The sequence below is a fragment of the Rhinolophus sinicus genome, linkage group LG03, assembly GCF_036562045.2.
Source record: "Rhinolophus sinicus isolate RSC01 linkage group LG03, ASM3656204v1, whole genome shotgun sequence".
Lineage (NCBI taxonomy): Eukaryota > Metazoa > Chordata > Mammalia > Chiroptera > Rhinolophidae > Rhinolophus > Rhinolophus sinicus.
This window is the reverse complement of record NC_133753.1, coordinates 123344844-123369699: the sequence shown is the minus strand read 5'-3', so window position 1 is coordinate 123369699 and position 24856 is coordinate 123344844. Positions and strand designations below refer to the sequence as shown.

The 24856-nt window shown below is 44.4% G+C and overlaps 1 protein-coding gene across 3 annotated transcripts in view; it reads right to left on the bottom strand.

Moving 5' to 3' along the window:
- MCC (MCC regulator of WNT signaling pathway) overlaps positions 1-24856 on the bottom strand; it is a 379629-nt gene that overhangs the window by 31697 nt on the left and 323076 nt on the right. For all 3 annotated transcript variants that reach the window (XM_019727795.2, XM_019727797.2, XM_019727798.2), the window contains 6 exons: positions 18473-18619; positions 17446-17535; positions 16226-16374; positions 11203-11343; positions 8283-8386; positions 5170-5353 (listed from right to left, as the gene is read on the bottom strand). In XM_019727795.2, coding sequence (XP_019583354.2) covers positions 5170-5353; positions 8283-8386; positions 11203-11343; positions 16226-16374; positions 17446-17535; positions 18473-18619 — 815 coding nt within the window. The remainder of the gene's footprint in view (positions 1-5169; positions 5354-8282; positions 8387-11202; positions 11344-16225; positions 16375-17445; positions 17536-18472; positions 18620-24856) is intronic.

Here is a 24856-nt window from a genome sequence, read left to right as displayed (position 1 = left end):
GTGTTACAGACCAGGCATCTCTAAAACAAATACCCTATTCCAAGACAGATACCATTAGGTCTGACGGCTAAACTGTTGCTAACAATTTCCCTGGCATTAGAAAAATCAAACATTATAAATAACTTTCAACATCACTAATAGTTAAGAGCTACAAATTAAAATATTAGGGGTATTTTTTTTTTTTTTTTTTTTTTTTGCCTACAGATTAGCCAAATTGAAAAAATGTATAGTATCCAGTTTTAACAAGAGTGTAAGAAGGAGGCCCTCTCATGCACAGGCTGTAGGAAAAGAACTGGATCACGGATGGAAGGCTATTTGATATCTGAAACATTAATCATTTTGGGGCCAGCAAATTCTTCTTATTAGAATTGGTCCCATAGAAATGGTACAAGAGCAGTTGGAAACTGTACAAGGGCAGGTAGAACAAGGCTGGTTGCTGCAGCAGTGTCCTAAAAGTGAAACACTGGATATGAACGTCTACCAAAGGGAAGCTGTTTAAATACATAATGGATTGCCAGCCAAAGGAAAACTGTACAACTACTGAAACGAAGGATACATGGAAATATACATACGAGATCTGACAATTAAGTTTGTGAACTCATTCTAGAAAAAGTGCCACAGACCTCACTGCTGAATATCACTATGGTCACCTTCGAAGTGCTCCCCTTGGGAAGCTATGCACCGACTCCAGCGCAGGTCCACCCTTCAAAGCAATTTTGGGACTTTTTCTGGAATGGCCATCAGAGCTGTCGTCATATTGCCCTTGAGGTCCTGAATGTCATCCAAATGTCTTCCTTTCAATATTTCCTTGATCTTCGGGTAAAGAAAGAGGTCACTGGGGGCCAGAGCAAGTGATTAAGGAGGGTGTTCCAATACAGTTATTTGTTTACTGTCTAAAAACTCCCTCAGACAGTACTGTGTGAGCTGGTGCATTGTTGTGATGCAAGAGGCATGAATTGTTGGCAAAAAGTTCAGGTCTTTTTACACGCAGCCTTTTCAGCACTTCCAAATAGTACACTTGGTTAAGTGTTTGTCCGTAATTCATAATGAATAATCCCTCTGATATCAAAAAAAGTGAGCAACATTGTTGCAAAAAGTCCACGAACTTAATCGTCAGACCTATAAGGCTAAGGAGAAAAATGCTAAAAATATAATGCTAAGGGGAAGGAGCAAGTTTCAGGAGAGTCCACGTGATAGGATCCTGGTCAGGTTAAAAACTGGATGCAGTCACAGTTTTAGGGATGCCATGTTTTGGTCTGCTGAGTACACACCTTCTCTCTCCTGGGACTGCACCGCAACTTTCCCTTCTCTATCCACGCGGCTCCTGTGGGAACTGGCATGTCACAGATGACAGGTGTAGGCACGTGAGCTCAGTGGGCAACACGTCCCTTCCCAGTATTTCTTACTTGACAACAGTGAAACCAACCAGCCTCGTGTACAAATGCAGCTGGTGTGCTGGTTTTGTCATTGGGGACGAGGTGAGAGCTGAGTGCGGGGGCCGCACAAGTGGTGCAGCCTGGCCTGGCTGTGCTCAGGTGCCTGGTTCCACTCATGCTCGGGCTCACTGCAGCCCTCTGCCTGCAGCTCCTGCGTGGCAGACCCAACCACTATCCTTGCAGCAAGACCTCTTTTTGTGCAAGCTATCTGAGTCTTTTATGTCATCTGCAACCCAGGGTCTTCACTGATAAAAAAATGGACAGTTAAATCTGTGGAAATATACGCTTACACTGTTTGCAGTATCCTTTCCAGTGAGGATCGTAGCATGGGGAATTTTATGTAATGCTTGGTTTTAATTATTTATTTTTACAATTAATTCTTTTGCGATTAGGAAGTTAGGTCTTGAAAAAGCAAAAATAGCATTTTAGGTCTCTATTTAGTTTTCATAGAACCTAAAAGGTAAGTAACGAGGATGTTTCAGCAGGAAGACTTAGCACCGTGCTGTCATATTGGGAAATGCGTCTGAGCTGGACGTCAGCATTTGCTAACACGTCGAAGCATTAATGCCAAGATTCCAGATGGACTCTCCTGAGACTCGCATGGGGGACACACCTCTCTTTTTCAGAAAGAAGTAAAGACGACTATTCCAACAGCCAGATCTGGTCCGACTCTCATTCCTTGAAGCTTGCTGACGGGGGTGGCACCGGCCTATCCCAACTGAATGGCTGTTTTAATCCCATTCATCATTTTAATGGACATGATTCCACTATTCTCAGCCTTTCTTTCTGTCCCAGTGAAACTTTATCTTAATGAAGACCAGCTTAGAGGGTAAAGATGGCATCTTGAGCCCCACTGCCCTCCACTCCAATCTGAGGCTCACGTGCCAGTCTGAGTGGTCAGCCAGGTGGTGTCCTGGCTTCCTGGACGTGCCCAGGGCTCACCGCGAGGCTGCCGTCCCCACTGTCACACGGCTCACAGCAGTCCCCATCTAAAAGTAGGACAAAAGGGACTCAAGTCCAGTCTCGATGTGAGCAGACTTGCTGAGGCTCAGTCTGTCTCGGCCACCTGTCCTTTTGTAGATTCTGATCGATGCCTGTGCTTCCACCAAATGGAGCGACATTGTGATGCTTGACAAAAATAGTAGGCTCGATGAAGAATTCCTGTTCCTACTTCCCAACAATTTAGTCCATTTGCCTGTCTGTTGTGATAATGTGGGCAAAGCTATCCCGGCCATCAACATTACCTACTCTGTCCATTAAGACAAGGGCACGTTCTGATGAGGCCGTGGCTGGAGTTTTCAAAAGTGAAACAGCAGCATCCCTGGACTCCTGCCAACAGTCGATTGATGGGCCAGCTCCTGTTTGTATTCTCCTTGCTGGTCACCACTCTTCTGCTGCTCCTTTCCAGAACCATGACCCGTCAGTCCCTTGGAGCTGTCTGTGTGCTGCCAAGAAGGCCTCCGGAGGCCTGACACTCAGCATTCCTTTCCTGAGACCCTTGACAAACAGCTGACCAACACTCTGATTAGAATTCTCTATGCCAGCTGGTTATAGTGGGAAGAAAGGGTATTCCTGGAGCCACGTAAAGCACCGACTCAGAAAACTCTTTTTCTTTCTTTCTTCCATAAACTTGACATGGGAGAATATCTGAACAAGAATGGCAAGATTTACAAACAAAATTAATTATAGTTATGAAAGCAGTTGGTGGTTTGGGATTTCCTTCTGAGCCCATGTTTAGCACAAAGTAGTCCAGCTATGTCTTGTCCTAAGAATGTAAGGGGCATGTGAAAGCGCCGTGTGTAGTTCTTTTGTATCCACTCAGCCGCTCTGATTTGGGTGGGAGGGGGAAAGTGAATTTTTAAGGAGAACCGAGAGAAATCGGAGCTGAAATTCTCTGTACTTTGATGGGAAGAGCCATTCAAAATCAAAATTAGTTCACTTCTGCCAGTGAGACCTTCCTTGAAAATAGAGACTGCTGAATTGATCTCTACCTGCAGAAATATATTACCTAAAATTAAGTTTCTCTAAGAAAACTGCCTCAAAATCAAGGCTCATCTACGCGTTCAAGTATTTCTAACAGATATTCAAAACCAGGATTCCCACCAAGTGAATAGTGAGAGTTCCCACTCTTGACTGACTTCCAATTTGTCTCTAATTTGGATTAAAACAATGTAATCATTTTTGGGGTGAGGAGGTGTGAGCAAAAATCTGCAATACTCACCTTACAAACTACTGAAACCGTACACATTTCCTGTCAACCTAATTCTTAGGCTCAGGAATTCAAGAGAACGAGATCACAGACAACATGAGAACTGCATTTCTGTTCTAAATGAACATGGAAATTATAGATTATACACATCTGGAATAGTCATTAAAAAGAACATCTGCTTTCTGTGTTTAAACAGAACAATCTGGGTTTAGGAAAAAAATAAATTATAATCTGTGCTTCACTGAATAAGAGAACTGTTGCTGGAGTCAAGAGGAAATAAGTTGCTTGTGCTAGTGGGCACCTGGCCAAGTGCCTTGCTGGGAATGTCCCCTCTCCTGACGCACCAGGTCCAGGACAGGTCAATGGACGCACGGAGGCAGATGGCTGTGTGCTGCCAGTGGGAAAGAGAGATGGGACATTAAATTGCTTTCAGGCACCAAGAAAACATCAGTATTTCTCCTTTGTCCTTTGAGAGTCAATCTGTCCATATGTGGTTCTAATCACTTGATCTGCAAATATACAGTTTTCGTGTTATGAGATTCAACCTGGTACCGTGGGGAGAACAACGTGCTCAGGGCTGAAGTCCTGGGTTCGGGTTCTGATTCACCTCATATTGATCAGTCACGTGACCTTACTTAGGCGGTCACTGGTACATCTCTGAACCAAGGTTTTCTCACCTGTGAAAATGGGTAGGTTACCCTTCCTGTCTTTTAAGATTTGGTCATCACGTAAGAATCACTACCAAAGTACTTCCTAGACTGAGAACTGGTATATAAAGGGAAGGCATTCATGTTTTTAGGGCTTTGGTGGCAAGAAATGAGAGAAGATCACTCTACAAGGTTTCATTCTGACCCTCCACCTCCATCACAAAGAATCCGAAAGCTCCAGCAAATTAGGCTTAGCAAGGTCTTCAGTGTTTTCCTCCTCATCTTTTTCAAGAACTCACTTCAGTTTTCTAGATTCACAGACTTGAACTCAGGTTCATGACTGTTAAGTACATGCTATGAATATGGCACCACTCTACGAGGCAAAAGAGATGAAAGACAGAGGAGGGTGTTATTGTCTGAGAAGAGCTTACAGAGGACAAAGGCACAAGAGGATGGGAGAGGATGGAGCCTGGAAAAAGGACGCAGTGGTCTGGGTCTTGATCAGTGACCATTTGTAGCAAATAGCTACCCCAAAGCCTTCTTAGAAATCAAGAACTAGAAAGAAATGGAGAACAGAACAAAACAGAAGAAAGAGCGTAACACAGAAAGGTAGGTTTGGGATCTACTCCTGTTACTTTCTTGGACAAATAACCTCTTCTCTCTGGGCTGCAGTTTCCACATCGACAAAACGAGAAGGCCCTTGCTAGCCCTCCCTTTCTGATACTGACTTCCTCTTGGATGGAGCAGGCTGCAAGCCAGGGAAGAACTCTGCTCTTACCCACGCCTCACAGTCCCCGAGAGCTGGGTCGCTGTGTGACAAGCCTCCCGAGCAGACACCCGTGGACATACGCCCATCTCGCAGCGGCAAGGCCGTTACCTGGTGTGGCTGTTGGAGGACAAGCTCTCCCAAGGCTGCACGCTGCAGCCGGCCACGGCAAAGGCTCCTCCACAGCTGCCGTCCAGCTTCATGAGCAGGGCCTTGGCTGCGTTCTCAGCTGTCTTCCGGCAGTCGTGAGCCCGCTTGAGCATCTGAGTGATGTTTTCATCCCCTGACTGGTCTCCTACATTAGAGAAGCCAATGGATTAATCAACACAGATCTGGGTAGGACAAGCCTATGAGTGAGTCGGGAGAATCAGTTCTCGGTTATTCAGGAGAGAGGAGGCATGCTGGAGAGGAACTGGCAGTGCGTGGGGGCATTCTGGGCCAGGCTCTGTCACTTAGAAGCTGTACTTAGGAAGGCATTTCTCTGCCCTGGGCTCCACTGTCCTCATCAACAAATGAAGGGTTGGCCACTGCAATCTCTGAGGTCTGTTTCCAGCTCAAACCTACTATGATTTTCTAATTATCCAGGCTCCTGGCTTCTCCTCCCACCCAGTCACAAGTCGACTGCTTTGCCATTCTTCCCGGCAGAGGGCAGGGAGAAATTGAGGCAAAACTGTGCCAGATCGCCCATGTCTACAGTTTCAGTTGGAGCTTTGTGTAGTAAAGAGAGACAAACCGAGTGGTTAAATGAGAACTTTCAACTGGCTCTGCATTTTCTATACTGATGTGTTCCTGACCTTTCTCTCTCAGCTTGGTCACAATCAGTGGGAGCTCAAACACCTCCAGGAGCCAGGTAATAGCTGGAGCAAGGGATCGGGAGTGGCAGGCAGCAGCACAGAGCCAGGCAGTACGTTTCCTGCCCGAGACGTTCATATTCTCGTTGTTTTAAAAACCATGCTGGCCAAAGAAGTGACTGGTATCTCTATGCTCTGGATCTATGGTCTCCCAACTATTTTCAAATGAAATCTTACGCTAAGATACAAAATGGAAATGCAGAACCAGTTGAAGTAGTCAGGGGTGGGGTCATATATTCAGCTCCCCCACCTCCCAAGCCCACTTCTAAGGTCCAAAGAAACTCCTCTAGCTTCCCAGGGCACAGTTTGAAAACCACTGGTCTACATCCATCTAAAGTGCACGGATGAATGCCTGTGCCGTCAACACGAAACAAAGGAAAACCTCACTATACCTGATACTGTGGGTACACGTCACAAACTAGTACTGCTTTGCTGTACAACTATTTGGAACATTGGGGCAACATGACAGGTCAAGCGTCTCTGTCAGCAGAACAGAAGAGTGAGATTTAACAGGGAAATGCCAACTATTAAGGAAACTCTCAGCCTTACAGAGTGGGGTGGAAATGTGGGTGCACATGTGCTGCAGACTAAGATTCCCTGGACCCCACTCTGGCCATTTCTCTGACACCTTTCATGCCTTTCTTCCTTCCACAGATAAAATATTTTCCACACACCTCACTCACTGACTGCTCTTGGAATTCAGAAGTAGGCATGATAATTACTGACTGGCTGATTTTATAAATATATCCACGAGCCACCCAGGATTAGATTAATACAAAGCATTTCATGATTGATTTTTAAATATTTTAAATGCGGATTTATCTAAGCCCTTCCAGCTGCTACCAAGGAACGGTGATGAGTAGATACAAGTCTAATAAAGGGTACCTTTCAAGGACAAAATGGTTTAAGACATTCCTCTGATGCAAACTGGAAATAAGATGATTGATTTTTTTCCCTTTAATTGTTCGTTTTCCTTAATACATATATTAAAAAAGAACTTGAGAGCAGGCCAAGATCATTTTAGGATCTGTTTAATACAAGGAATAAAGTTTTATGGTTCAGTTAAAAGACCTGAAAAATGAGGTTTCTAATGGAAATGCTGGCAGAGTTTCTATATCTGGGCTGGGATGGTAATATTAAAAAAAAAAAAAAAACCCACAAAAATACAAAGAGAAGAGTGGAGGACAGCCACCAGGACAAATTGAGGCCTGTTCCCTGACTGGGTAACTTGGATGTGAGCAGGAAATTCATACCCAGGATACTTCTTTTCCTTCAGATTTGCTTCAGATTCCTGCACATGTCAAAGCTGAAGGAGACAAAATATGTGCACGTTCACTTGAAAAGCCGAGGCAAGGAGGTAGGGGCTGGCAAGGATGGGGAATTCATTCTGGAGGTGCCCTGATGGCGACCTTCTTTGCAAGGTGTGTCCCGGTTGGATCAGCGAATCGGGCTCAAAGCCCTTGAAGAAAAGCTGGTCCATGACAGATGGCCTGGTCCTCATGTCTGGGGCCTCCTGGCCTGCCCACACCAGCCCTCTCTGGCTGGGGAGCGACCTAGTCACTTTCGTTTTCTGTTTACCTGCCACTGCTTCTCCAAAGACGCTGCTGTTCTACAGTGTAGGCTCATCTCAGCACTGAAAGATGCAGCCTTCCTCCTTTGCTCTCTCTTTCCTTCCGCTGAAGTGCTCCTCGTGTTATCGTAAGGCCCAGGCCCACAACCACTGGAGAAGTTTTCGTAAATGCCCCTTCTAGTTACTCAAAATTGAGGGATAGAAGTGGGGGGGGGTCAGTGTCAGGGAGGGACAGGGAGGTGAGGTGGGTCAGTAGACGCCTCTCATCCACCTCGGGGCTGATGGGGTTAGCATTCTGTGAAGCTAATGAGAGCAGGGTGAGATACCATTTCCTCTGTGTTCATAAGACACCTGGAGACGAGGTAGAGGGACCTCATGCTTCCCAAGTACCCAAAAGAACAAGACCCTGGAGAAAAGGCACAGCCAATAAGAGCTGCGAGATGAGGCAAAAGCCACACGGGCAACATCACAGAGAAAGGTTGTGGAAAAGCCAGTCCTTTTCGTCAAAAATGTGGGCCTCCTGCTCCATCTGGTTCTACTGTCAGCCTGGGAGAATATGTTTCCTAAGAGGGCTTGTTTGTTTTAACTTGTCTGTACTTCTGTTTCCACTCCAGTTCTTGCTGCATTCAACATAAACAATTTACTCACTCAGTCATGAGGAAAAAACCGAAAAACACACTTGACAAGCAAATTTCATGTTGTCAGGAGGTGTTCCAATGCCAACAGCCGAGATGGTGGCAGTAGAGCAAAAGGGGCAGGAGATGAGATGAGAAGAGGGACGCAGCAGCTCGGGCCACACTTACCAGGGGAGGACCCCAGGCCAGCTGCCCGGAACTGCCCCAGGATGAGGCTCTGCTCGCTCTCAGCCAGCGCCAGGAGGAGTTCATAGGCTTCTATGCACTGCTCACTGAAACAGAAGCACATGGCATCCTCAACTCTGGCAGAGGACCCGGGGCCTCCGCACTGCAGGGCTCTTCCCACCAGCTCCAGACCTGCCTCTCGGCCGCACTGTCCAGTGAGCCAGGAAACACCCTGGATAAAACCAGGGCTTGCTCTGCCCGCCCCCCACCCCTGGCCCTTAACTTCAAACTATAATCTAGAAACATATAAGAAAAGCAATAAAAGCGGGACAGGCAAGTTTGTTGCCCCTTGGATGATTAGCTAGAAGGGAAAGGTAACAGGCCTGCGGTAGCCAGCCTCCAAGATGGCCTCCCCGACCCCCCATGCTGGTATCCACACCCTTGTGTCATCCCCTTCCACGTTGTACCAGGGTTGGTCTGTGTGACTAAGAGAATATGGCATAAGTGATGGTATGTCACGGCCAAGATTAGGTTATTAAAACCACTGTGACTTCCATCGCTGTCACTCTCTCCCTGCACTTTCTCCCTTGGGTCATCCTTTCAAGAGGAGGGACTCTTGAGCAGCCCTATGGAGAGGCCCATGTGCTGAGGAAACTAAGACCTCCAGCCAATGGCTAGTGAAGCACTGAGGACTCCACCACACACCGTGTGAATGGGCCTCCTCAGAAACAGACCCCTCAGCTGTAGTTAAGGTTTCAGATGACACAGTCCTGGCTGATGACTTGACCAGAACCACATAAGAGGCCCTGAGCTGGAAACACCTAACTAAACCACTCCCAGATTCCTGACCCTAAGAACTGTGACATGATACATAGTTAAATAATAATAGGTAACTAATATAACACCACAGAAAGGAGACAATTTTGACCAGAAAAAAAGACTATTTTGACCTAGACCTGCACTATTCAATATAGTAGCCACTACCATGTTTCCCTGAAAATAAGACCTAGCCAGACCATCCGCTCTAATGTGTCTTTTGGAGCAAAAATTAATATAAGAACCAGTCTTATTTTAATACAACATAAGACCGGGTATAATATAATATAATATGATATGATAAGATATATGATATGATATGTTATAATATAATACCGGTCTTATACTAATTTTTGATCCAAAAGATGCATTAGAGCTGATGGTCCAGCTAGGTCTCACTTTCAGGGAAACATGGTAGCCCCATGTGGCTATTTAAATGAAAAAGAATGTAAGTTAAATGAAATGAAAAGTTCAGTTCCTCCATTGCAGTAGCCATATTTCATGTTTAATAGCTGTATGTGGCTAACAGTTACCATATTGGACCGCACATAGACAACAGTTCCATCACCACAGTTCTAATTGATGCTTATAAAATTGTCTCATGAAATACACATTCTCTGACAAGAGTTTGAGTTTGGATTTCTAAAAGAAAAAACACTGGTCTCTCTTCTTTGTGCCCACCATCATGGAAAACACCAGATAGAAAATCAAGGAGCGACCCTTTTCTCATCGCCACTGGTGATCCAACATGGACCCCTGTCGGCACGGGAGGTGGAGCATGTGTGCAATGCCCTAGTGGTCCCAGACAAGATGTCTGCAGGAGCGAAAATCCAACCTAAGCAAATAACCGATGAGCTTCTCCAAGTTGAGCTGGGAAATATTGCTGTACTCAACATTTAGTCAACAGACCATCTGTTTTTTTACTGTCTTTACTTTCATCTTCCTTTACTCAGAGATAAGGAAAAGGGCCCAGTCACTAGGTCTGGGTGCTGGCAACTCCTTCTTTCACGAGCTCCACCTTTTGGGTTAGAGACGCTGGGACGTTGCTTCATCTGTGAGGATGAAAGGCAGAGCAGCCTGTTTCCAGAGTTATCAAAAACGGATTATCTGTTTGTTTTGGTGTGTCTGTAAACAAGTAAGATTGCTCTCTAGCTTTGGTCTTGTATATTTTGGTTTGATTTTGTTTTTTAAAGAGATTACGTTTCTTAAAACAATAGTGAACTTTGTAGAGGACGCCAAGAGTAAGATACAGTCACTACTCTGGGACCTTGACAAATACACCTAAGTGGTGACACTAATAAAATAAGCATATGAAAACAATCATAAGGCATAGCTTTGTAGTTACTAAAAAGGCAATAATTTTAAAATAGATAAATTCCAAAACTGATGAGGCTAAAAAAAGTGGTACATTCATATACTACTCGCTCAATGATGAATGAATCATAGTCATTTAAACTGGCTTGTTTTTATAGGAAAAAACTGGCAGCATGCCTGAAGACCCATGAAAATATTCTTATCCTTTGACCTATAATTCCTGCTTCAGAGAGTTTATCCTGAGGAAAACATTAAAAAGAATGAAGATATTATCTGTATTAAATTATTCACCATAGAATTATTTTCAATGTCAAAGTCTGCAAAAGTCTAAATGTCTGTTAGAGAAATGAGTAAATAAAATAATATAAAGTTGATGCGGGGGATACAGCCATTCAAAATAAATGGAGACTATTAAGCAACGTTGCAAAACTATAATACATTGAAGAAACAATGTACTAAATTTATAGCAATGTAAAATATAAATGAATAAAGACTGAAAAGAACAATAAATGAATACATAACACAAAAATTGATTACTTTGAGAGATATTACTTGAGTGACATAATATTTAAATTGAATATGTGGGCAGAAACATACTGGTTTACTAACACCATACTCATCACTATTATTTTCTTAATTGTTACAAGGGTGCTCATTGATTTTCAATATGTGTCACACTAGTATTTGTTGGTCCACCCCCTGGTCCCCCATGTCTTCTACAAGCCCGCTTTCTACTTGTATACCGGTTGCTATGGACAAAACGCTGCAGGAAAGAGGCCCCTCCGTTTCCCACCTGTACTGAAGGGCCAGCCTCAGCGCTGTGGCGTTGGATTCGTATTTTCCCACCAGCATGCTCATCCTCTCAGCGTTGCTTTTGCATTCTTCCAGGGTTATGGTCAGGAGATCATTTTGGGATTTGAGATGTTCAATACGGCTACAAAGGAAGAAAAATCTCTTTCACAATGTCACACTAGAATTACAATTAATTTGCCAATATTTTAGGCATCGAATCTATATTCAGGCTGGAAATGCAGGTTAGGATGTCAACTTCTCAGATGTTTTAGCAAATGTATCTGACATGAAATAATAAAGGAAGCAACTCGAAGTAAAAGAACTAAGTTCTGTGTGAATTGGAAATGAAAATGAGCCCCCTGGTTATTTCCCACCCAACCATCGAGACACCACATGCCAGGTATTGGGGATATACCAGGGTAAGGAGCCAACCACGTGACCTCAGGCCATTCTTCCAGGGTTATGAAAGGCATGATGGTACACTTCAATAAACACCGCCCCCCCCCCCCCGGGACAAATGCTATTTGCTGGGCTCTTGCTCAATAACCCTCCCAATAGCCCTTTAAATTAATAATTATTAGTCCCATTTCTCAGAGGAGGAAGTAGAGGCACAGAAAGGTTAAGTACTCTGCCCTGAGATTTGAACCAGGCAGTTTGACCCTCGGTCCTGTACCCTTCATCACTTACTACAGAGCAGAAGCAAAAGATGAATCAGTGAGTGAACAAGAAACTGCCCTGAAAGGCTTCTGCATGGGAAGGGGACCAGGAAATGTGGAGTGTGTCCAGAGCATCTCCCAGGTTGGATAGTCCCACAGCTGCTAACTGCTGGTGGGATAAGCAGTGGGAACATAATGTTTTATAGGAATCAGAACTATAAATTCAGAGCAAATGAGTGTATGGCCTAGTCAGAGAAATATAAGCCTTCAGCTTCTATGTATAGTCCCAGGACACTGATCCTCTAGGTGCCAACGATTCATTTTCCGTGGGACACGCCCATTTGTAGTGCTCTGACCACCACGTCTTAAAGAGACAAAGGGTTTCTTACAAAATGCAACTGACTCTTGAAACGTTAAGGGGTTTGGAAGCCATTTGCCTTGAGGATCAGTGTGACACCCACATGGAAATATCAGAAAACAGCTGGATATGTGGGATTGGCACTTAGAAGAGAGGTCTGGGCTGGAGGACTTTGGGAGTCATGGAAACATAAATACCTGTTACAGTCATGGGGGTGGGTAAACATCACCTCTAGGAAAGTGTCGATAGAGGAAGGAAATTTGTCATGACCCAAGTGAGGGAGAATATTTTAAGAAGGAAGGACTAGCCTATTTGTGGGATGTTGTAATCTTACAACCGCATATCTGAGAGCAGAATACGGAGACACCCACATGGGAGACGCCTGGAGTGTGTATAATTAAGACAACTGTGAAGCTTAGGCAACTCCAAGGTCAATTCAATGGAAGGTGTCACAATAACACACTTTTCTGCCCTTGTTCACATTAAGACCTCTTGAAACAGTCACTTTCTCATTTACTTTTAAACTTGCTCCAGTGTACATTTGGTCCCCACTAACTAGATGAAGGTGTTTATCCAACTCACAGACCTCCATGTGGCCAAATCCATGTTAGTGGCCTTTTCAGACAACGGCTCACGAATGGGCTACTCCTTCCTTTTTAAAATGTCCTCCATCACTTGGGTCATAACAGGTCTCTGCTAGTTTTCTTCCTGCCTTAAAGGACATTTCTTCCATCTCCTTTGCTGGCTCCTTATTCTCTATAAAGTCTGTGAGGGTTGGTACTTCCTTAGGGCTCAGCACTGGGAACCCTCCTCTATCAACACTCTCCTAGAAGTGATATTTATCCACTCCCATGACTTTAACAGGCATTTATGTTTCCATGACTCCCAAATTCCTCCCGCCCAGACCTCTCTTCTAAGCACCAATCTCACATATCCAGCTGTTCCCTGATCATTCCATATCGATGTCACACTGACAACTCAAATTTAACATTCCCAACTGAAACTCTTGATTTTCCCTAAACCTCGTCTTTCTCCTTCTTTTCCATTTTAGTAAATGCCACAACCATCTACTCAACAATAAAGGCACGACACCCGAGAATCTTCTTGGAGAACATCCCTTTCTCTCAAATCCAGGTCTAATCCAACTGCAGTTTCCACTGATCTTCCTAGCACACAAATACTGACTCCTGCCGCGTTGGTCCACGGGATACTCTCTCAGCCTCTGCTCTTGCCCCACCCCTTTCAATTCCTCACACCTGAGTGATCTTTCAAAATTTAAATCAGATCTGTTCTCCCCCTACCTAAAACCCTTTAAGGACTTACAGTGACACTTAGAACAAAGAATAAACTGTCTCAAAATCCATGTCCCACCCTGCCCTGAGGACTCTGCTGTCTTATCTCATGTAATTCCTCCTCTCATTGTATTTTAGTTCCATGGGCCTTTGGGCAGTTCCTACTTTATTCCAACTTTTTTCTAGCCTTTAGGTTGGTAAGCTGGCCCATAAGACTCTTCTTACTTTGTCATATGGGTGTTCCTTTAAAATCTCAACTCAAACGTCCCCTCTTTAGAGGGTGGGGGATGTTCCTTCCCTGGCCACCTATGGAAAAATCAACCCACCCTGTTATTTACTTCGAGCTTTCTTATGATGGGTCTTTATTTGTTTGCTTTTTGTCGAGCTCCCCTAACAGAATATAAGCTCCACTGGAGCAAGGATCTTATCTGTTTTACTTTTGTTTGCATGCCAAATAGTGTAGCACATAGTAGGTGCTTAACACAGATTTGTTAAATGAGGAAACACTTTTCAGTAGGTATGACTCCCCCCACCACGCACCCCCCACACACATACTCATAAACTTAAAAGCTGTCATTTTTTGGAGTGTAACAGGCCTCCAACTTTGAGATAGGTAGTTAAATAACAGATGAGAGGACATATGGGTAGATTATTTCTAAGAACTCCCATGTTGCAGCAGCAGCTATGATCACAGAGAGGACAATGGAGGTGAGGTCAAAGGGCAGGGCTTAGACTCATGGGTAGGCTATTTAATAGCTCTGGACTTAAAACAAGTCACTCATTGTGGAAGCCTTTGTTTTCTCATTTGCAAAATGGGACTATTCTGCCCTCCCAAGTTGATTAAGTTGTCTGTGAGAGCCCTTTGTATACTATTAAACACCATAATAATGTGAGCTACAAGCACCAAATAGGGAGGGTGCCAAAAAAATGTATACACATTTTAAGAAAGGAAAAAACTATTAAAATTGTAGTACTCAATATATACCGATAAGAAAAGATGAATATAAGTCATGTTTGACTTCTGCAATTACAAGAGGTGCTCAAAGTGGTTCCCATCAGCGTCCAGACACTTCTGATTATGGCGAACTACTGCTTGAGCAGCACTGACCAATGAGTACTGTGTTTCCCCGAATATAAGACCTGGCCGGACAATCAGCTCTAAAGTGTCTTTTGGAGCAAAGATTAATATAAGAACTGGTATTGTATCATATCATATCATTTCATATCATATATCATATCATATATCATATGTCATATATCATATCATATCATATATCATATATCATACCCGGTCTTATATTATAGTAAAATAAGACTGGGCCTTATATTAATTTTTGCTCCAAAAGACACATTAGAGCTGATTGTCTGGCTAGGTCTTATTTTCGGGGAAACACAGTAACTGGAGCGAAAGGAACCTCCTCCAGGTTCAACCAGCAAGCAGGCTTGTTAAATCCCAGAATCTGTACAGAGGAGATCCTCACTAAAAAGAGAGCGCCCGAAGGCATCTGACTTCATTAAATTGTAAAGGGCATACCTGATTCCATTTTTAAGCACTCCCTGGCCTGTAATACGAGAGGGCTGCTTCTTTCCTGCTACAAGGTAATCATCAGAATTGTCACCCTTAAGTATTTTGGATTTAATAAGGAAACCACTTAATTTCAAAATTTAAAATGACCTAGATTGGCACATTTCCTTAGTTCTCAAGCACTGTATTAAACAGCTTCAAATCAGGGAGGACTCACATGATAATTCAATTTATTCAGGTTTGCCATACGCAAGGGGAGTGCCATTAAGCAATGGTGGATGGGGAGTGGTATCTGCATTTCTTTCTGGTTAGTTCATAAGCCTTTCCAATTCCTCTATGCTCTCTAGGTCAAGGAAGCCAGGCCACACTCCATGAGATGCGACAGTCCTTTCTGCCACTGCAGGACCAATTCTGAGTCACAGTGGTTACCATGGTTTGGCCCTGGTCCTTCCACTTTGCTTTTTTAGCAGTGCTTTCTCATTGTTGGGATGACATACAAGCCGATCTTTGACCAGAGGCAGGAGTGCAAACTCAAACTACCCCTGTTGTGAAACTTGGGAAGAATCCATAACACTGGGTATATGGTAAAATCACTCTAAGTGGGATGGGATATAGGGACTGGGGTTTGTGCACATGTGCAAAGAACATAAACAAAATTAGGCAGCCCTGAGAGCATGGTTAGGCCAGCATGCCTGGTCAGTCGGTTTGCCTTTGCTGGTCCCTGGCGCCTCCCTCCAGGCGCCCCTGGGGTGCTGACTCAACATTCCAGAACTTCTCTCTGTGGTTCTCGGCAGCACAGGACTGCATGCTTGGTGGCCATCTTGTCATTCTGACCTACTTGTCATTCCATACGAACTGCTCCAGAAATTGCAACACAATTTCTGAGAGACAGTGCCAAATGAAAAGGTAGGACCCTGGTTCATAAAGTAAGAATTTAAATGGTGACAGCAGAGCAGGCAAGCGTGGGGTCCTTCTAAGCATGAGGCCGTGTGCACGTGGATGCACAGGTCTCCTGCCCACGAAGCCCACCCTGACGGCTGGAAGTGCTCCTCTGATGAGCGAGATGGTGGAAACGCCCACCCACCAGCCTGAGAGCATCATTCGACAATACACAAGCCAACGTGTATCTATCTTTGCAAAGGGGAAGCAGGGCAGCTCCCACCACCACTCAAATATACAGGAATTCTCCTTACCTATTTAACCGTTCCGTTTCCACCTCAAACTCTCTAATTTTGCTTTCAGAGATGGCTGATCCATGTGAGTAGAGTGTTTGGAAGATTTCTTGGATGTTGGAGCAGTCCTGAAGAGAGTGGGCCAGGTGTTCTGCCACGCTGCTGGATACCTGTACAGGTGAGCATTAGTCCCCCTCTGGACACTGTCGCTTCAAGGACACAGGTCCCCAGGCATGTTTTCCATGCAAAACAATGTAAAGCTGATATTCCTTGAGGATTAGGCACCAGGAGATAGTTACCCTAATGTTTTTCAGTTTGTGTAATATGATTCTAGGATAAAAAGTTAACTATGTACTGTGAAAGCAATACATAAACAGGATCAAAATACAGCTGCATCCTTCAAACGCTTGCTGCTGGGGGATGCCTCGTTAGAGTCCCTGAAATTTTGGATATTGAGCAGTGTCAGGACTCCCTTCCCCCTTCCTGAATGCCTGCCACTCCAGGTCCTTGTCTCTGGCTGCTAGAGCCAAGGAGAGCGGCAGAATCCTTTATTTTCATAATTGGAATTTGGCGTGGAATCTGGAGGCACACAATTTTTGCTCAGCAATTAGGGCCTTAGAAGTGCTATTCAGGCTCTCCCAACCCCTGAAGATCAAATAGCTCGCTCTCCCAGCCTCATCCCCAATCCTAAAAGGTGCCTCCCAGGGAACCAAGAATACTCCCTTTCCACTACCCATCAGCTTACAACCCCAGGGGGTTGGCAGGCTCTACAAATGAACACTCTGGCACTAAGCTGGAAAGTTCTGGTCTGTCATAGCACTGGGCCACACTTCAAATGCAGCATTTATCCCCACTGGAGAGCACATTGCCTTCCAAGAAGGATGTACAAAGGTGAAGTTCTTTTAGAGCGTCCTGACTCATTTAGTCTCTGGGGAACAGGGTGATATGAAGCAGATAGTTCAAGATTTTCATCTACATCACTAGTAACTAGACCTAAATCATTTCTTTCTGAACGGTTTTAAGTAGAGGGGAAAAAATTCTCCCTTAAAGCCAAAGAAGTAATTCACCATGTGGAAATCACTGCACATTTTCATCTGACCCTTTGGAAGGAAATCAGGTATGATTTATTATAATTAAGGGTTTACTGGAGGTGAACTTTGGAAGTTCTCCCATCCTCTCTAAGCCATTGTCTGTAAAGCTCTGTTGGGGACTTTCTTGCTTTGCTTCTCATGAACACTCACCCCAATGCTGCTGATTTCTGAGCCCAGGACTGGCCGATCAGACGATGAAGATTCAGACCTGGTCTTTGATAGCTTCACCCTCTCAGCAATCTTAAAAAGACAAAACAAGTTATCCGTAAACGATAGGTCACTCTACAGATAAACTGTTGAGACTGTGCATACAGGGCTATCGTTTAACTAAATTGGCAACTAAAGTGATGAATCAATTTCTTAAAAATGACTCACTTGCTAATTTTTCTACGATCCACTTAACCCCGGGTTTTTCAATCTCAGCGTTACTGACATTTTGGGTTGGCTATTCTCTGCTGTGGGGGGCTATTCTGTGCATTGCAGAGTGGTTAGCCCCACCCCTGGCTTCTAGCCACAAGATGCCAGTAGCCAGTTGTGACCATCAAAAATGTCTCCAGACATTGGGGGAGACAAAATCACTTCCAGTTGAGAAACACTGGTTTGGCCTAAGTTACTCAACTCGATGGCTGAGAATCAACCTTCTTGTGGAGACCAGCAGGGCCACCAGGTAAGAGGGGACACATCATTTGAACAGTCTATCCAGGTAGACTCAACATATGAGCCTGGGGCTGTGGCACAGAACGGGTGGGGCTACTTCTTCACGTCTGCCATGGCCTGTCCATCATAATCTATTTTTCTGCTGGCAGGGCTGTGGGTCCTATAAGTGGGGAGATTATGGTTCATCACTCAGGGTCCTCGAGAGTATCTCTCCATCTACCCCTTAGTATTGTAGAACCTGACAAAATGTCTCACTCTCTACAGTGACTTGTCAGCTCAGTGACATACTCCAGCCGGTTGATTAATGAGCCCGAGTCCAGGTTGCAGCTGAGAGAGGCTTAAAACTATTAGTGGGTTATCTCTTCCTGCAGCTCCAGCGAGGGAGGGAGGCCTATGCGAGACCCTGGGGAAGCCCCTTGGGGCCGTCTGAGCTCATTCACATGCCTGCATAGAGGCCATGCTGGGTAGAGACTGGTGCTTCCAGATAACAGGAGGTGTTCCCGCTGTCCCCGGAGCTCACCTTGGCAATGGGGATGTCATTGCTACTGCTGCTCGTGCTCAGCTCCCCGGTGCTGGGGTTAACTGGGCGATTGGTGGAAGTGAGGCGGCCGGGGCTGGAGGGCCCTGTGGCCTGCACGCTCTGCAGTCGAGTTTGAAGCTCTCGCACCTGAAATAACAACGCCTTTAGACACAGCTGGTGGTTTCCTTGACCAAAGAGCAAAACAGCCAGATAGATGGATGGTAGGGCTTTCATTTACGTTGAGGGATTAGCTTCACTGAAAAGCTAAGTTGGTTGAGTCCACATAAAAGTCACTGTGTTCTTAACTAGGCCTGCCATTGGCCGTCATCCGCTCTTCACCAGCATGAGGTGAACATGTTCTCTAAGGCACTGGAAGCTTCCAGCAGAGGGGGAATGACCATTAATGTTAAGGACTGTTTATTCATTCAGCTTCATGGGCCTGATGCCTGATGCTGTGCTGGGTACTCCAGAGAGAGAAGCCAGGATGAACGCTCCACTGCATGGAACTTGGAGCTCAGAGGAGAGAGACAAATTTCACACAAGTGCTAGCTAGAGCGCTGTAGGAAGCAGAAAAGGTGAAAAATGTGCCTCCATCTGGAGTCGTCAGAGAAGAGTTAAGGAGGGAGCAGTACTGAGCAGAGTCTTACAGGTGAACAGGTTCTCACAGATGAGTAAGGGGCTGGCTTTAGGGGGGGGGGGTTGGGGCGGGGCGAACAGCTTGCACAAGCATACAGGCACCGGGATGACACGCCGTTTGAAGAACTGCAGGTTATTCAGTCTGGGTGGTGTAGGAGCGAGATCAGCACTGGCGAGGAGGTGAGGCCGAGGTGAAGAGACAGAGATGGCAGCACAGCTTCCCGCCAGGGACTTCAAGACGGGATTAGCCCTGGGGTGCTGGGAAGGAATATCTAAGCAGCCCTTTTGTATAAAAATGAAAGACAGGGTCCTCTGAATGACATTTAAAACACACATTTACCTGCACGGAATTTAAATGTCCAAATCCTATTTCTCTACAGTTACAGCTCAGTGACAAAGGGAGAAGCGTTCCAAGTAAGTGAAGACAGTTGTTAGAAATTGGTCTTTCTGATGACCTTGATCACAGTTCTATCATTGGGTCTGACATGTATCTTAAAGGACAACCTGACTACAGCACCCAAGGGCCCTTACAAGGGGTGCCCGGCCCTACTGGGAAGAATTAGCACTGGGATATCTAAGGCAGGGCTTTCCAAAGTTGTAGGTGTACCAGAATGCCCTTGAAAGCTTGTTAAAACCACAGGGCCCCACCCGAGGGATTCTGATTGAGTCGATGGAGACAAAGCCCAGGATCTGTCTATCTAACAAGCTCCCAGGAGATGCTGATGCTCGGTCAGGGGTCCACTTCTTGAGCAGCACTGACCTAAGGGACGCCCAGGGCGAGGCAGTACCTTAGTCCCAGAGACAGGAGGGGCAGAGCCTCACCCCTGCCTGCCCTGGTGCCAAAACCCTTCTAGGCAAACCCTTCTCTAAAAGCAACTGGAAAGCTTTTCATAGTCAATCTCTTGGATGTCTCCATCTTGCTAAATTGGGAACCAAAAGTAATTGAAATTTCAATAATTCATCAACATATTAGAAGCCAAAATAGGAAAATTCCCTCAGAGCAAATTGCATTCAGTAGTGAAACAGCTAAAAAGTGCCTAACGCTCTGCTGCAGCTTCCAGTAACAGTGGGTTGATAGAAATGTGTGTTGTCCTCGATGCATGCCAGACACAGGGCTGACTTCAAAATAGTTTAAAGACTAGAAAACTCACGCCTGTTGAAGCCAAGTGGTATTGCTGGTGAGAGATTATGGGGCGTATTCTGGAATGGTGTCCAACAAGCCAAGAATGCACCCGTACTGTAGTGTGGAAGCCGTAATTCACTGCACAGCAAAAGGAGAGGGCCCATTTCCCCATCGGGCCACCTTACTGGAACCCGGGAAACCTCCCTGGTGAGGACCATGGATGTCAATTCTATTGCTGTGAAAGTCTGATGAGATCCTGAATAATTAACAATGTTAACCCCATTCCAAAAATCGAAAGTGTGTCTGAATCATTCACAAAACAATCAGTGTTCTCTCCCTAGATTTTCAAGTGGCCCACTCATCTTGCTTTTTAAAAACACAAATTGTCCTGGGTAATTTATGAAAACTTCATTAAAACTTCCTGTGTTTTAAAAAACTTCTTCTAATCACTAAAGTAAAACATGTTTAGTATGGAAAATTTAGATGACACTGAAAAATAAAAACAAAGTACCTACGTTACTTCTTACTATACAGAGACAACTGCTTCTAGTCATTTTCTACAGTGTGTTTATGACACATACTTAAAATACTTACTATATCTAAATACCCATTTTCATTTAAAAATGAACATCTTTGAAAACCAAAGGGAGTGTAATGAGCCTGTCATGGAAAGAAAAATAGCTGGTTAAGTTAAATAGCCTTCTCTCCCCTCTTGGTTTGGGGATGGGGGTGGGTCTTAATCTCAATGAATAAATGCACAGAAAGGAAGGTTACAGTTTGCTGGTCCAGCCCAGGGAAGGCTTAGGAGGAGCAGAGACACAGCTATTAGAGCCTCACTTTTATATTTGCACATCATAGTAGGATGGATTGTGCTCCCCCAAAAGATATATCTAAGTTCTAAACTCCTCGGTACCTGTAAATGTGACCTTATTTTGAAATATGGCCTTTGCAGATGCAATTAAATTAAGGCTCTCAAGATGAGATCATCCTGGACTTAGGGTGGGCCCTAAATCTAATAACTGGTGTCCTTGTAAGGAAAAGGAGAGGGAGATTTGAGGCAGACACAGGGAAGAAGGTCATGTGAAGATGGAGGCAGAGATTGGCCACAAGTCAAAGAACACTAGGAGCTACCAAAAGCTGGAAGGAGCAAGAAAGGATTCTTCTCTAAGCCTTTGGAGGGAGTACAACTCTGCCAACAACTTGATTTCATGTACTCCAGAACTGTGAGAGAATACATTTCTGTTGTGTTAAGCCACCAAGGTTGAGGTAATTAATTAATATATCCATCTTTTATTGAGGATATTTTATTAAAGAAAATATGTTACTCTCCACAAAAATCCGTGGTTTGGAGTCAGGCGATAGGCAGGAATCACAGCTCCTTTAAGCTAGGAATCGATATGTGTAGGAAGGTCAATTCATCCCCCTTTTCTCAATTGGAATTCTTCAACAACAGAATAGAGAACATGATTTTCAGTGGCCATTTTCTTACTTCTCCTAAAATTAGTATGTAGCCAGTCCCCATCTCGATGCCCAGAAGGGAAGTTAATCTGTTACATACATTGGAAACCTGGTAGAGTATGAAGGTAAGGTTCTCGTCTTTTGGGGGTTCAGATCTGGCCAAACATTACAATGTGAAACATGCTCTGAAAAGGGGTATCAACAAGAGTGTCAACGCATAAAGGAAATATTACCTCTGCCTTCCCAGAGTAAGAAACACTGGGATTCAACCTAGAAGGCTGATTAGTTTGTTCAACAAGCAAACACAAAGGAAAAGGCAATGGGAGAGGCTCTGAAGGATTCGAGGAAGGAAATGACATTAAAATGCTAGGACTCTGCTTCTCTCGTTTAAACCTTAATGAATCAAGGGAGAAAAGGGTTTTTATAAAAATCATCTGATCACAGAGAGAATGGATGGGAGTGAAGAAGGAAAAGGAGGTGAGTCAAGAGCTGCACTGACAGTTCAGGTGAGAAATGTGAGGGCTCAAACACAGTGACGTGGGATTGAGAATGACAAAATACACGCTGGACCAGCATTGTCCACTAGGATTCCCGGTAATGATGGAAATGTTCTGTAGTTGCACTGTCCACTATGGCAGCCAGTAGCTTCATGTGGCTACCAAATACTTCTCATGTGCATAGTGTACTTGAGAAACTGAATTTTTATTTGTATTCTGTTCTCATCTATTTAAATTCAAATTTGAATAGCTGTACGTCAGTAGTAGCTACTGTATTGGTCAGTGCAGTTCTAGAACTATTCAAGGAAGTAAAAACAAAAAAAATAACCCAAACTTCTGATTGAGTGACTTAGTGGATCATGGCGCTTACTCAGCAAAATGGGGAAAACATAAGGAGGAGTGGATTTTTCAGAGAGAAATCAAGATGTCAGCTTTGGACATGTTGAATTTGAGGAAGCCACTGGGTCTGTGAGTGAGGATATTCAGTCAGAAATTAGAAATATAATCTGAGGAAAGGAGGTCAGAAATGGATGTAGAGTTTAGGAATTTTGTGTGTGGATAAGGTTGCCCAGGGAAGCGGTTAGGCAGTGGTGGTGGCAGGGCAGGGCCTATATATAGCTAGTAGGATGGAGGGATAAACAGAGGACAGTAAGAAGGAGGTGCTTTTGCTCTGGGAAACAAAGGAAAGAGGTGAGCCTATGCAATACGAAAAGTGAGTTTGCAAGTTGGAGAATGAGGATGGGAAACAGAAGGCTTCCCATCTGACGGTGTTTGTCTTTCTACGAGAAAAGAGTTAAGATGCTCTGCTAGGAGTGAGGGGAGGGACAGCGATGTCAGAAATGATGAAGAAAGCTGACCGAGGACCAAGCAAGGAGGGGAAAAGCTTACACAGCACTGAGAACTCAGCTGAGCGCTTTCACTCAAGAGAGTAAATTCAATAAATGCTCTGTTTTCTCCAAACTCTGGAAGCCTCATGAAAATAATAGGAATAGTAAAGAATAAAAAAGATTAAAACCATAACAGTGAAAAGAATGTGCTTGGGGCATTAGCAGAAGGAAGATTTGGGCACATTCCTTAAAGGCAAAGGGGAAGGAAGAGGACTGATGAAAGACACAGAATGGAAAAAGCCACATTCTATAAAATATACAAGGGGAGGTGTCCAATCTACTCAGAAGAAGGCTGGCAGAGTTTAGACTCAGCGTTGGCAGCTACTGCGAAAGAGAAGAATGAGAAGTAGGCTGAAAACAGGAGGAGTAACTCTCTGCAGACAGAACAAATGAAAATTTCCAGCATACGACAGCCTCAGCGAAAGTAAACAGGCACTCCTCCTATTAAAAATGCATAGAAATGCTGCATAAAAAGGAACAATGAGAAAGACATCCACTGCCAAGTTTAAAAGAAAGGCAGTAAAATCTCCAGATGCCAGAAAGGAAGTGAAAAAATAAAGCTCGAGAGTCTAGGAGGGAGGTGGTGCCTCAGTAAGCCACGGGAATGGAAAGCAGGGATGGTAAGTGCACGCCAGCAGGGGCAGGAGATGAAGAGCCGGCCCCTGCAAGTCAGGCTGTTTGAGTTGATCCTCCCACATAAAGCCTGGAGCCTTCCTGCCTCACCCGTCTGTGGAAAGTAGACAGAGTGCTGCCCACGAAGCCAGGAAGAGAAGCCCTGGAGCTGTGCAGAAGGGTCAACTATAAGAAATTAAAATCCCAGACCCGTGACACATGTGAGTGTGGAGTCCAAGTGTATACAATATGCATATTGTGGGGCCCTAATCTTATAAATAAACATTGAAAACTGGTCTGTATTTTGCCAGGCCACCCACTGCCTCAGAGACCTAATTTGTAAAATCACCTAATATCATTAGGGAACAGGGGACTTAAGCCTCTCATGAGTGGGAGCCCAGGACCATAAAGCTGCTGGACATGGAAGTATGATGGCAGAAAGAGGAGGGTGAAACAAGAGAGTTGCCAATCTAAATCAGGAGATGAATTCACCTGAGAAGAAATGAAAACAAAGGCGACAGTAAAATATGTCATAATAAATACATTTAGGATCCTTAAAGAGGTAAAAGAAATTTCCATAAAGAATAAGAAATTATGAAACAAAAATAGGCAGATGTCCAAGAAGAATAGGTGGGTGAGAAAAAAAAGCCAGTGGAAAATGCAGTCAATGAAAAAAATCAGTGTGTTGGTGCACCGCTAGATTGGAGAAAATTGTAAAGAGAATTGGTGAACTGGAACGTAATGCAGAGAAATTAACTCAGAACACAGCATGGGGAGCTAGAAAGGTACAAAATATGCAAGCGTTGATGAGAGACACAAATGACCAACTGAGGTTCCGACATAATTTAAAGGAGTTCCAGAAGAAAGGAATATAGGATATGACAGAGAAACAATATTTGGAAAGAAAGTAGATGAGTTTTCCAGATGTGGAGACAGACACGAGTCTTGAGACTGAATTATCACATTAGGTGCTAAGTCTGGCAGTTTTCAATACGTTGACAAATTCTTTGATACTGCCTCTATCAGGAGTGGTGTCCAATCTCCCCAAACCCCCGTTATGTGCCTGGCCTGAGAGATTTCGTTGAATAAATAGAATGCAATGGAAGTGATACCACGTAACTTCTGAGGCTAGGTTAGAAAAGGCAATATAATTTTGCCTTGCTTTCTCTTG